The 14,474-nt window shown below is 41.6% G+C and overlaps 1 protein-coding gene across 1 annotated transcript in view; it reads left to right on the top strand.

Moving 5' to 3' along the window:
* Positions 1–14,474, top strand: part of ADAMTS6 (ADAM metallopeptidase with thrombospondin type 1 motif 6) — a 231,591-nt gene that overhangs the window by 159,133 nt on the left and 57,984 nt on the right. The window contains exons 12-13 of the mRNA XM_018569151.1: positions 932–1,077; positions 3,253–3,316. Coding sequence (XP_018424653.1) covers positions 932–1,077; positions 3,253–3,316 — 210 coding nt within the window. The remainder of the gene's footprint in view (positions 1–931; positions 1,078–3,252; positions 3,317–14,474) is intronic.

Genomic DNA, 14,474 nt, shown 5'->3' on the forward strand with positions numbered 1-14,474 from the left:
AGAATTGATAAAATATTAAAACTTATTTTATTGTGAATTCAATATAAAAATTAAACTTGTCAATAGAAACACTTCATTGCTACACATAGCTGATTAAAAGTCCATATGCCAAGCGCTACAGATTCTTTTGCAGTGATCTAGTTGTTGTTTGTAAATGCATTAGAAGGTGATAGTTTCTCTAGGTTCCTCAACATGTTTCACCATTATCTGGCTTCCTCAGGAGGACCTCAAGCCTAGAACACTGCAGCTTTTATGGACCACGCAACAAGATGAGCTGAAACATCAAAGGCCAGCTCCCCTGAGGGGGGCCGTGAAGGGGTGCAAAAAGAGGCAAATCCAGACCACCCACACATCAAAAAGACTCCACTTCCTCCAAAGCCAACCTCTCCGATGTCACATGCACCCTCTTTTTGACCCCTTCACGGCCCCCACTCAGGGGAGCTGACCTTCGATGTTTTGGCTCATCTCATTGCGTGGTCCATAAAAGTTGCAGAGTTCTGAGGTCCTACTGAGGAAGCTGGATAACGGCAAAACATGTTGAGGTACCTAGAGAAACTATCATCTTCTAATGCATCTACAAGCAACAACTAGATCACTGCAAAACAATCTGTAGCGCTTGGCATATGGACTTTTAATCGGCATTATGCACCAATTAAGTGTTTCTATTCACAAGTTTGATTTTTATATTGAATTCACAATAAAATATGTTTTAATATTTTATCAGTTCTGTAGTGAGAATTGAGTATCTTAAAAGCCCCACTCTCTCATTTCTTGCATACTTGGGAGCGTTAAATAATTATCTAATCTTTGGAGAATATATGTCACTGGGGTGTGAAACATGTTCTCACTCCTACTAACTGCCTATATTGTAATTTATTCATTATAGATTCCAGTAAAGCTGAACTTTATGTGTCTCTGGATTGCTTTTCAGTGGTGTTATCAGGGAGAATGTGTAAATTTTGGGACCTGGCCAAAAAGCATGGATGGAGATTGGGGACCGTGGTCAGTTTGGGGAGAGTGCACCAGGACCTGTGGCGGAGGAGTCTCCTCATCTATAAGACACTGTGACAGTCCAGCGTAAGTAGCTAAAGTAAGCCTGAGCCAACCTAAAGAACCATTTGGATCATGTTAAGATTTATAGTGTTATATTTTATGCAAATGTCATAATTTGTGCCTGGCTTGTCTGAGAATAACTAAACAGACCGTTGAGATATTAATGGAGAACTCCAGTTGAAGATCATCATTTAGACATAATTAAGAATTAATACTAAATGTGTCTGCATTTTGTTTGAATGTGCACTGACAAAAAAGCTAATGAGGTTGATTTACTAATGGTAACTAGGCTGTTATTCCTGCAGGCAAAGTTTCCCCTTACTTAGGATAATAAGGTTGACTTCCATCAACCATTCATGCGCAAGCAAAAATACTGTTTTTTCATTTTCCTTTCACATGATTGGTCATTCTTTGCAAAGTGAAATTTCAACACATTCAATAAGGTAAGGGAAATTTCCCCTGCAAATTGCAAATTCCAGTTGCAAATGAACATCCCATTTGCCTTTAGTAAGTCAATCCAAATCTGTCATGTTGGATTATGATTATCTATGACACAGGGTCTTCCTGCTTTTTCAAGACCGTCTCGGTAATCACAGACACAGTGCCATGTGGGCTTCTCTCATTGGGGGATGCAGCGGGCCTCCGAAATACTGACTGATATAAACTTTAAATGTACATACTTGGGGCCCTCTATAGAGAAATTCTAGACTTCTAAAAATATTTGTAGATACCTAGTGGTGACTGCTTTTACACAAGCAGCTTAATTTTACTAAAATTCATGGCAGGTGTGCTTGAAATACTGTATATGAGGATGGACTACAGGTCTAAGATCTGCTGCACATTCTGCAGGGTGCACAATGCAAGAGGCTGATCTTAAGTCAAATTCAGGTACTTACACTAATGCTTCTATTTATAACCAATTTGCAGAGCAAAACATCATTCTATTCATAACCAATGCACAAAGTGAACAAACATTCTGAGATATATTTTCTTTTCAGGTCCAATGTATGTAAAGTAATACTGCATTTTGGGCACTGGATGGAGTGCAGGAGCATAGGAAATAAGTGTTTATTTCCTATGCTCCTCATCTCCATCTAGTGGCCTTAATGCAGTATTACATTACATACAATTGGCCCAAAAAGAAAATACAGTATATCAAGAACACTGATTTTTGCATCTATTCTCACAGATCGAACGTTCAGAAAGATTTGTAGGGTGAATGGCTTTGCAAATTGGTTATAAATAGACCCCTGATTGTTCTTTTAAAAGACACTTTGTTAAATGCATTCCTGCATACATTGGTGTATTTTTTTGCCTTAATTTAAGCTTTAAAGATGGTCACATTAAAGGTAACTATACAATCAGACTGTCACCTTAAAGTAGTAATAAACTGTCAAACTTTTTGTTCAATAATGAATCCAGATCAAACAAATATACATTGACCAGCAAAGTATTTCATTAAGTTTTTGCCCAAATAATTACAATCATCATTTTTCAGAACAGCTCCAACTCTCTCAGCTCAGATACCCCAAATCTACCCTGCAGCTGTCCACCTACTAGCTTGGAATTTACACAGGCCCTGCTGTGCCTGTGTAAATGTGGAGACACACACCGCACCACACAATTGTATTGTATCGTGTATGGTCACCTTAAAGGGGATTGTACAGGTTGTAACCTGTGTTGGTGAGCTTTACCTGTTGTAAGCAGCCTTAACAACAGTGGAGAAAGTAACTGGCTATTAGGGGAATACACTGCTCCTCATCCAGATGCATCCTATAATATATACAAGGCCATTTAGTCATAGAAATGTTCGTTCATTTTCATGTTATACTTGTTATTCCCACTGCTCCAACGTGCTTGTCCAATATCACGCTGGGCACTACAAGCCAAGTTTGATATTATTAAATTATAATACCAAAGACAGTGAGATCACTGAAACACAAGGAGATGTATTGTGTCTATGGCGGTATCCCCAGCGAGATTTTATTACATTTCCAGACACTCCTAGGCTCAGAGGGACTGCAAATAGTTAACAGGCAGAGATCACGGCATGTTTTAACTACTGTTACGTCAGTTACTTGGACATCACCAGAAAGCCTGAATATACTTCCATGTTGTGATATGTGAATATCTGCAGCTGCTTGATGATTGTGCTAAATTACAAGACATACAAATGTAAATCACAGTTTCTTTTTACAGACCATCAGGAGGAGGAAAGTACTGCCTGGGAGAGAGGAAACGCTACCGCTCCTGTAACACTGATGTAAGTACATATTATATTGTCCATCTATTTAAAGTGTACGTCCACATAACATAAAAAAATATTTAAAAATTGCTGCTTAGCTTTTACCTGTGCTTTAAAGTTTCCCTCTTGTGTGTAATGTGAGAGAGGGGGATGGGGAGTTCATGCTTACCATATTTAACCCTGTCTGTACTGTGGTGGCAGGTCTCATTACCAGTTGTAAACTAGATTTGAACACTGTCATCACAAAGGGTTAACGATCTCAAGGCTTGGGTTGTACATTATATGTTAATGAGGGAAACTCAGTCCATACCCTTTGTGTCCCCCTACACTTTCCCTTTGAAATTGTTCAAAGTAGCTTGCAATCTGCCCAAAGGCCTGCTTCAAAGAAACATCTAAAAGGTAGAAAATATAAAAAGAAAATGATAGGAAAATATATTTAAAAACACATGTTAAGGTATGCCGTGTAAACATTACAAACCTATAGTGTGGTTTTCACCAATTTCACTGCAAAAGTGGAAATACACATTGGGGTTCATTTATAAAAGTTCCACTCGGCATATAGCTGGGTGGATGCTGTTTGCACCGCACTAGTGCCCCTAGATGGTGCTGACGAGATTAGGAAATTCCTATACTGTACTTGTCAGCATCATCTAGGGGCACTAGAGCCATACGAATGGCATTCATCCGGCTGTACACCAGGCTGAACTTTTATAAGTGAACCCCTTTATGTCATTCTTAGAATGCCTGTACCCACACAATGGACATACGTATTTGTGGTATAAGCTGTATTTAGCTTCTGTTTGAACCACAGTAGTGTACTCTGCAGGACTCAATGGTGCTTTAGATTGCAGGATGGACTGGAAGCGTATTTGAGGCTTGGCTGATGTAAGGTGTTTTTATATTTTTTTCATTTTTATTATACATATATAAATATTTATATAGACATTATAATATTGCATATTACATATACATATACTTGAAACGCATTGGCTGTCCTTCCTTTGTGAAAAAATTGACTTTTTACCCGTTTGATCTGGCGTCCATTCAGTATATGTGTTTACTGGTAACTTGGGGTAGGCAGATTTCAGCCCCACACTGTGCATGGTGGCGCAGACTGGCATGCACCAAAAATGGCAAAAGTTTCTATAAGTCTGCTTAATTAGTGCTTCATTTGACAAATTAATAAAAGTGGCGCACACCAGTTTGTTAATTTGGCGCATGTTGATGGTGGTGCGCCAGATTCAAGTGCACTTACTCTAGCAAGTGACAACATTTTGGTGCAGTTCTGAGTTAGTCTTCCACTGGCATCATCCTATATTTTCTCCTTCCTGCATGTTCGCACCTCGCTGGCTGTCCTTACCCCCCCTATACTCACTGCAGTGCTGATCGTCACTGTCGCCCAACCCAACTACAGTATTTACACCACCCTGGTAATGGTGTCTATTAGAACTTTACATTAAAACATTATAACAAGTGATTTATTATTTTGGAGCACACAATCGTACATTTAGGCAAACTGTCACATAGCACGTTTATGTGACTTGGTGCGGCTGTAAATAGAACTTGTCTTATAATATTAGTAATTTGGTGCACAGAAAATGCACCAATCAGTGCTGATTTGTTTCTCCTTTTACACAGTGCATCATGTTACGCTAGGCACGTAGGCCTTGGACTGTCCAAGCCGTTAGTGAGGCATTTAAGCTTCCCATACACACATCTAACAGATTCCTCCATTGATGCTAAAGAGCGTGGATAGATGAATCTCCCATGTTGGACTATTGTATTCTGACAGCTGACAGTTGTCAGAATACCCAAACAGTGACTGCAGCTGACAAATCTTTAACTGGCTCCATATTCAATCAACTTTTGTTGAGCTTGGTGGTCTGGCAGGGCATCACACTGCTCCTACTGACTTGGCTGAACTTTGAGCAATGTATGGCCAACCCTTAACTCCAGAATTAACTATCTGAAAATGTTGACATTCTGTACATGATAGATGGGTTATTTAAATCTGCTGTTTTCTCAAAACCATTTATGCACAGTGTCAGCATCCATTATGCCTTTAATCATTTTCAATGACCTCAGTCTGCTGATTGTGCTCTTTTGTCTCCTCTGACTGTTCCTTACACAACAATATGACTTTACTCCTCCAGGTCACCTGTTATGGTATGCTGTAGGGCTGTGCATTCTTATTAGGCAATAATAATTAATTTAGAGGACCCATAAAGAAGACTTTGAAAGACAGGATATGAAAAATGGTACTTGCAGCTGTTTGGTAGAAGAGAAATTATGTCCCATGCTACTCTGTGTGAACTCTGGTGGCCCGTGGGGGTATTCAAAAGGCTCCAATACGTTCTTGCTGATCAAATATCTTACTCATAGTTACATGACTAACTAGGTTGATAAAAGAGACCTGTCCATCAAGTTCAACCTTTCACACCCCATCAGTGTAGGTTCAAAGAAATGCAAATTCCTTCCGGACCAAATAAATGGCAGTGGGATTAATCCCCTGATTTAGAATCTCCCCATACTTTATTTTCTTTTGTCATTATAACTTTGGATGCTATTATTTGTAAGGATAAAATTTGGTCAAATTCTTTATTCTTTTATTTTTTTACAGTTACTATCTCATACCATAGGACATTATAGAGCTTAAATGGTAAGGGCACCTTTACTGCATTACCCTTTATGTGCCCTATGCCCTTCCCTATCTTTTCTGACAAGCCACCTGATCACCTGTTTCCTCTACACTAAGACCTGTGTGGCCTGCATCGCACTATATAGCCTCTGCTTGAAAGCCCTCACTGTTGGGTCTGGCTCTTCCTTACAATCTCCATTCAATCTAATGGCAAGTCTGTGCTGTACACATCCACTCCTCCTCTGAAGTAGTGGTTCAAGACCAGTGAGTGCACCAAGACTTTATTAGGCTGGGATAAATTAAAGTAATGCTTTATTGCCCTAATTGTTATCACATCTTTAAAACTGAACCCCAGGGAACAGTTAAATGCAACATTGAAATTGGATGGCAGCTAGAGCACAATAACAGGACGCAGACTGTTTCTCTTCAGTTTTAAGCAGAACCATAAGGGGAAAAGTATTGCTGTCGATAGGAACTAAAAAATATTGCACCTTATGAAGACTCTATAACAGGGGTCCTTATACTTTATAAACAAAGAGCCAATTCAATGTCCTTCAGACCTTAGGGGGGCTACACTGTGGCCAGTGGCAGTTGAAAATTCCCTGGTGTCAGTGGGAGTAAGTATTGGACCAGACTCGGTGGTCAGTGTGAGTAAAAAAAATGCCCCAGGCTTGCTGAGCAGTGGGAGTAAAAAATGAGAGGAGGAAAAATCCCATCTTTGGTGGCAGTGGTAGGAATTGTGCCCAATCGTTGGTATCATTGTAAGAATAGTACTCCATCATTGGTGGCAGTGGAAGGAATAATGCACCATCGTTGGTGTCAGTAGAAGTAATAGTGCCTCGTTGTTGGTGTCAGTGAAAGGACTAGTGTCACATTATTGATTTTAATGGTGCCCCATTGTTGGTGTCTTTGAGAGGAATAGTGCCCCAACCTTTGTGTCAGTGGGTTGGCTATAGTTCACAAAAACTACAACTTAATAAGTTGTAGTGTAATGTAAAGCCTGCCAGTCCACATTTGTGATATTTCAGATGCTTAAACCAGTCATATACACTCAGTGGCCAGATTATTATGACCACCTGACATTTGTAAGAAAATTAGCTATAATTAGCTATAATTTCGCGCTGAAGTTTCTAGAGGGCCAGACCATTATAAATATGGAAGCAGGTTGTTTACCACGACAGTAGAAGTGATTTTTTTCTGAAGATACGGGTAAACAACGCAATTTAACAGCCTTTGAACGTGGGATGATTGTTGGCGCTCAAGCCATGGAGCGAGTATTAGCAAAACAGCAGAATTAATTAAATGTTCAAGAGCAGCTGTTGTTAAAGTGTTTAAAGACTGGACTGTCAGCCGCAAATCTGGGTCTGAATGTGCGAATTGTGGCCGTCAGCGACTAGTCAATGTTAGGGCAGAACGGAGAGTGGCAAGACTGGTACAAGACAACAGAAGGGCAACAGTGCAGTGTCAGATTCCTCGCATCACCTTTCAACATCTCGTGGAGTCACGAGGCGGCCCAACAAAGTCATCTCGTGGAGTCATCTCGTGGCCCAACGAGATCATAATAATCTGGCTACTCAGTGTATACTCTAACATATCACCAGTCTAGTTTAATTTCTGGTTACCAAATTGCAATTAAAAACCCTTTTAGGGCAGTGAAACAGGCTCACTCCATTTCCAGCACCCCCCTGGCTGCAGATACTTAATTTGGCCTGGTCTGTTTGCCAGTGTAGCACCTAGGACTCCCTGGTATGTAAAAGTGTGTGCCCCACTACTCCTACAATGCAGTGCTCTGTGCCAGAGCAGCCAAGCAGCAGGTCTAAAACCTAGGGGATGGTTTTACCCTGAAAGTAGTGCTGACCCTTACCAATCTGGAGCATGTTCAAGAGTCATGGTGGACAAACAAGGAGTGTGAGCAAGGAAAGTGTCAGTATCAGCTATCAAGCAAATCTGTTATTTTGAATGGGCTTAGTACAAGGTTGGCTTATAGTCTAGAGCCTTGGTTCTCAACTGGTGTGTCATGACCCAAAAGTAGATTGCGACCCTGGGTTCAGTGGGTCACCGCATGCTTTCCACTTTTCTAGGTGAGAGGCTCCTCAGTCTACCCCTAATGCAGCACTGTCAGTTCTCCATCCATACGTGGATTGCTTACAGCTCCCTCGCATGTCCTGTAGAGGTGCCTGGACCAGAGTGATGTCACATTTTGGCTCCCGACACCTCTACAGGGCACGCAAGGGAGCTGCACAAACAATGCACATATGGATGGAGCTCCATCACAGCACAGCAGCCCACACTGGACGCCAGGCTGAGGATCCACTCCAGTTCTCTTCAGATAGGGAGACTGGGTGGACCTTAAAAAAAGAAAAAACATTAAATATTTTGGGGAGTGTGTATGTGTGGGTGAGAATGTCTGAGTGTGTGAGATTGTGTCTGTGAGTGTTTTTGAAGGCCCGTTCACACTAGTACAGTGCATTAATTGCACAGTCCCATGCGATTAACAAACTGTACCATGCAAAATTGCACCTACCGCAAATTCTGGTGTGGGATGTGTGTTGCCGTGCCATTCATTTGAATGGCACCCCAAACACACCTCCCACTCATAGTTCAATCGCCCGCAAATCTGTGTGTTCCAATGCAGTGCAACTTGGGTCATGACTTAATGACCAAGGACAAATGTAGGTCCTGAGGCTGCACAGGTTGAGAACCACTGAACATGAGTCTAGAGTACATGAACATTTGTGATGCATTTGAGGTTCAGTTTACAAGTGTTTGCCCTGCATTTACTGTGCATTCACATTGACATACATGTAACAGTAAAAGCAAAGCACACACTGTTCTCAGCCTGACCTTAACTGATCTCATATGTCTGTGTAGAGCAGCCCTTATAGTGATATCATTGGTGGCAAACCTTTGGCGAAGTTTTGAAAGTGACAGCCTTAGCTTTGCCTAGGCAATGTCTACACTTTCAATGAAATGTTAAAAGCAAGCATTAGTGGTATAAACAATAAATCTTATAACCATTATGTGTTAATGTCTAGGCTGGTTTGCGTTTTAGCAGTTTTGTCCAAAAAGGAGTCATTACATCTTGTTGTTTCCTTTGCTCTGAAGCAAAGTCACACATACCAAATCCAGCATCACACTGCACAGGGAACACAATGTTACTGGTCGTGTGGTGTAATTCACAAATATACAGACTGCACTTGGCATTTTATTACGTTATACATATTTTTAAAATGTGCAATCGTTTCACCTTCCAAATCCTACAGCCTTGACAAGCTGCGGTAGGAAGCTAAGTAAAAATAAGCTGTAATTACCAAGGCATTTGTTAGGGTATTGTATTTGTTATTTGTTGCAATAGTGATACAATAAGCTATCATTACAGGGTAGCCACTAGCAGGCAGATGTGACGATGCACTCAGCACTTTAGTAAATAGTATTTGCTTCAATAAACAAATGTCATGTGGCATTGTGTGAATATTACATATCTCAGTGATGGTTGGGGATTAAAAAAAGCAACCTTGTATTTATACACATTGATGAGAATTTACCAAGTCACGTTGGTGACAGAGTTAGGCATCTGTGTATTGCAAATCAACCTGTGTTTTTAGCGTTTGGTGTAGATTTTGTCCCCTGCGATCCAGTTGGCTGCATAGAATTTGCATTATAATAAAAAAGCATAGTTCTATAACAGAAGATGGACCCTTGTGTTGTAGCAGAGCTGCATCTATTAAGGACTCTTCTGCAGTCAACATACTTCCGGGGTTGTTGGATATCTGGTTTCCACGGTGCACTGTAGTACTTCCCGCTGACTGCTGGGTTTGGTGAATATAATATTTGCAAGTCATGCATCTTTCCTGTGCAGTCCTGAATTGCCAGAGGATGCATTTGTTTGAAAATCATCAAAGTACCAAATATTGAGAAGGTCTTTTCTTGTTGATATGTAACTTCCTTTACAGTAAGGCTGGCTTCACACCTATGTGTCTCTCGGTAATGTGTGGTAAAAATTGTAATGGCATCCTAACACACAAGAACATGTGTTGCTGCAAGTACATTTTTAGTCTGTTGCTGTGGGTTAGCAGCCCACTCTAAATTAATTACCTGCTTTGCCAATACAACAATACAACACACATCATCATATACAATATTGTGTGCGTCTTTTCTTTCAGGACTTTATTTGCACTTTAAAAGAGAAGTATAGCCAAAAATATATTTGGGCCACAAGAGTTAATTTACTAATGTGACCCAAAGTGAGTATTTAGCATGCTAATGCTTGTATATGTTGACAGTACAGAGCCATGCTGCAGCCTGGAAGGATCCCAACAATATTGCCAGTATCTTCCTGGCTACCTGATTAACAGCTGGCTCTTCCTCTCTAGAGCCAGCTGTGGCCACCCCCTGTCTGTCCCTCCAATGAGCACTTGAGGAACAGAGAGAGTACATTTTCTCTGCAGGGAGAAGACCGCAAGCTGAACGATCAGTGGTTTGTGATCACTCTCGACCTCTAGAGGCGGCGTTTGACACCTGCAAAGTCACACACCCGCTCTAAGTATTGGGAAGAGTACATTTTACTCTCCCAATCCTTCTCCTTTTATATTTCAGCTTTGGAGGGATGTCAGCGGGATTAAAGTGGATCTTTCACTTAAATTGCTCTAATAGCCAGTTCACACTATTGTGTTGCCACAACATGTGGTAATGTATGCTGCATCAGTGTGCTGGGCTGCCATTCATTTTTTTTTTTTTCAAACAATTTTTACTTGATTTTTTTCCATATAAAACTGCAAAAATAAAATGAAACACACATACTATCTGCAGGTTACAGAAACCCCCTCGCCCTTCGGGAGCCAGAGTTTCTTAAACTTGCCAAATGAACGTCGACATGGCTTTGTTTAGGCAAGAGATATCGGTAGTCTTTAACAGTAAGGGGAGAGTTTGCAGTGGGTATAGCAACCTTGCAAAACTCATCATTTTAATGAGGTGAATTCTCCCGAAGAGCGATAAGGGAAGGTCCCTCCACATGTCCAGTTCCTTGCAAATTCTTTGTATAAGCGGGGGGGTAGTTGAGATGGTAAAGAGAAGAAAGAGTCCTTCCCACCTTTATACCCAGATAAGTTATGTGCTGCTGTGCCACCCTCATGACTACCTGTCCATCTACCCCTATCGTCCCTGACAGGGGGAGGATTTTGCTTTTTAGGAAATTTATCCGGAGACCCGAGAACGTTTTAAAGTGGTCTAACAGAGTTCTAACGGATAAGACGTCTTCGGTTGGGCGGGAGGTGAATAACAGGACATCGTCAGCAAACATTGCCAGTCGAAGCTCCGCTTTGCCCACCTTAATCCCATGGATCAAGCCGTGTCCTATGATCGGGATCAAGAGCGGGATCGCGGCACTTTCGGAGCCAGGAACCGGTCCATACCCTGCACGCAACCTCCGTGAGCAGTGGGGTGGATCGGCGGGAGCCGTCGGGGCCGGTTTTTTATAACGGTAAGCCGTATCAAGGGGGAGCGCCGTCTCCCTGCTGCTCCTCACATGGGCGCCGGAACCGGAAGCGCCATTCATTTTTAATGGCACCCCAACACACCTGCTCTGCATTGCTTCGTAGTGTGTTGCATTCTTGACACAGTCAGGTGCAGTTTTTACTGTAATTGGCACTTGAAATGAATGAGCTGCCTTAATGTAACACACACTATGGCAGGGTGTAATGCCACACAAATGTGAACCCGGCATAACCCTTATTTATTATTTCCCCATGCATGTAAAACCACTAGATAAACAATAAAGAAAAATAAAAAAATATTAGCAGTAACTTACTTCAGAGCCCAGCTTCTGCTTCCTGGGCTATATTCTTTTGAGATTTAAGATGCTAAGGTTTAGCAAGAGGCTGCAGGAAAGCACTGGGATGTCATGGCAGCTAGGCAAACAGGCCAGAAGCCAGGGTCCAAAGTTTTTATTTTCGTGAATATATTTAGCTAGCGACTTCACATTGTGGGGTGAAGGTTTAATACATAGAGGTTAGGGCAAATTTTAAGGTCCACTTTAAAAACCATCTTGCATCTTACATTTCTTGGCAACTCAAGTGTAGAGATATCCACATCGATGCGCCTGGCTCTACTCCTTCCCGTTGCCATTATGAAGACAGCTGTATTGATCTATGAAGAGCATCAAAAACTACAGCAGTTTCCTATAAGGAAACCATAGACTTCACTCCTCATCAATGACAGCTGCTTCACATTTCAGGTCTGGACAGAGTTTTAGTGGGCTAGGGCATATGTTGAACATGAAACTCTTTCTTTTCTCCTGCATTCCTCATAAAATTATTTATACTGGTAGTTGATGGGCTTCATTACATAGCGCAGCAATTTGATAATTCCCTTAGCAGGAGGCTGATGGCACATCTCAGCACAGGCTCAGCAACAGCTGCGCCTGCCGAACTATAACTGCTTTTCCAAAACTCTGTTTAGCTTTGAGATTCTTGCTCTGTTTTTTTATGTGTGTTTATAAGGAGATATCTGATGGATTAATTGCTAAGGGAGCCTTGACATGCATTGGAGATTAAAACCGTTGAGGAACTGGTGTAACACTTAAAACTGTTTATATAACCTCCATTATATTATGCTTGCCCAATATTACAAAAGATACAATTTAGTCTGCATGCCAGTTGTACAGTGTTTTGCTGTTGTAAGTTTTAACAGTTTTTGCTCCAGCAAAACAGGCCCATCTAAAGGTGAACTTTTCTTTCATTTAAACAGCTAATAAAATGTTATGAAAGTTGACCTTTCCACTGCAGAGACAGTCATGTTGTTAGAGAAAAAGAGACCTTCAGTTTACTAGTAATTGATAAGCGTTGCTTTGTTTGCTAAGTCAGGATTCATGAGAATACAAGGACTCGTTGATGCCTTCTTTGCTTCTTGGGAAATGACTGGGCACCATTATTATTATTATAGTGAATATTGGTTTGTCATTTCAAATGATTGCAGCTGGTTTGCAATGGGTTCATAAGCTTTACTTTTAAGGGTCTATTCAGACTGTTGCGTTGCAGTAATGCATTGTAACACACGATTTGCAGCATGTTACCGCAGCACAGGAAACTGACTCTTAAATAGGGATGGTCTCGATGTTCTAGTCCAACAAGAGTTAGACTTGAACATCGGTTGTTCGTGTGTTTGGCGCCGAGCTCCCCCCAAGGCACTGTGCCCCTCACAGTGTCTTGAAAGAGCCCTGATTGGGTAAAGCAATGCACCAAACCACAGATCAGGTGCAAGACTTTGCCCAATCACGGCACAGTGCACTGCCCTGTCAGGTGGCAGACAAATGTAAACAGTTGGGCGGAGCTAGCAGTGACATCCAATTGTTTATATTTTGCCGACATCTGTCAGAATGCCATTCTGCGGCAGTAGATCGGTGGGCGTCGGTATTTTTAAAAATTATTTCTATCTATTTCTATTTATTTTTTGTTTTTATTTCGTCGAGTCGTCATCATCGTGGACAGCGCTGGACGTCATGATTGACCTTAGGATTACGTTGGTGGATCCATTTTTGGGGGTTTTTTTTAAATTAAAGGAATTGTCAAAAATCCTTTGTTTAGTTTTTTGTTCAAATAAAGTCTGGTCTTTTTATTCACAATTTATTTTAACTCTTTAGTGAAAGGATAGGGGCACAAGTACCCCTTACTCATTCACAAGGGGAGGCCACATCTGGGTGCCCCTTTATTAAAGGGGTACCCCAATGCGAATAAGCCCCCCTACCTGCACCCCCACAACCAACGCACCAGGGCTTGTGGGGAAGAGGCCCTTGTCCCCATCGACATGGGGACAAGGTGCTTTTCCAAGGGGGACCCTGGAAAAGCACCCTCCCAGTGCCAAGAGCATGTGGCCTGGTATCACAGAGAGGGGGGGCACTCGCTCGTCCTCCCCTTTCCTGCCCTGCCAGACCCGTGCTCGGATCAAGGGTCTGGTTAGGAATTTTAGGGGGGACTCCATGTTCCCCCCCCCCATTTTGGGGGGTGGGGACCCTCCTAAAATTCCTACCAGACCTTAAGGGTCTGGTATGACTTTTGGGGGGAACCCCACTCATTTTTTTATTTTTATTTAAATGGGGTCCCTCCTAAAATTCCTACCAGACCTAAAGGGTCTGGTATTGTTTGGGAGGGGGAACCGTCTGTCTTTTTTTTTTTCTTTAGAAATGTCAATTTTGCTGTAGCAGGTTCTATACATTGTACAGATGTGCCACTTTACAGGCAGTTTAAGGGGACCCCCCAGGCACAATATTTATAGGAATCTTTCATTTTTATTGTTTCACTTTAAGCAATGTTAAAATCACTGCTCCTTTAAAAGCGGTATTTTTTTAAAACGTTTTTTTCATTGATACATGTCCCCCAGGGCAGCACCTGAATCCCCATACCATTTTTATGGCCAATGACTTGCATATAAGCCTTCAAAATGGGGACATTTGATTTTCAGAGTTCTGGTCCCATAGACTTTCATTGAGTTCAAAGTTCGAGTTACAACTTTTTCCATGTTCTAAAGTTTAAACTCGAACCGAAG

The sequence above is a fragment of the Nanorana parkeri genome, unplaced genomic scaffold (assembly GCF_000935625.1).
Source record: "Nanorana parkeri isolate BGI_ZX_2015 unplaced genomic scaffold, ASM93562v1 scaffold34, whole genome shotgun sequence".
Lineage (NCBI taxonomy): Eukaryota > Metazoa > Chordata > Amphibia > Anura > Dicroglossidae > Nanorana > Nanorana parkeri.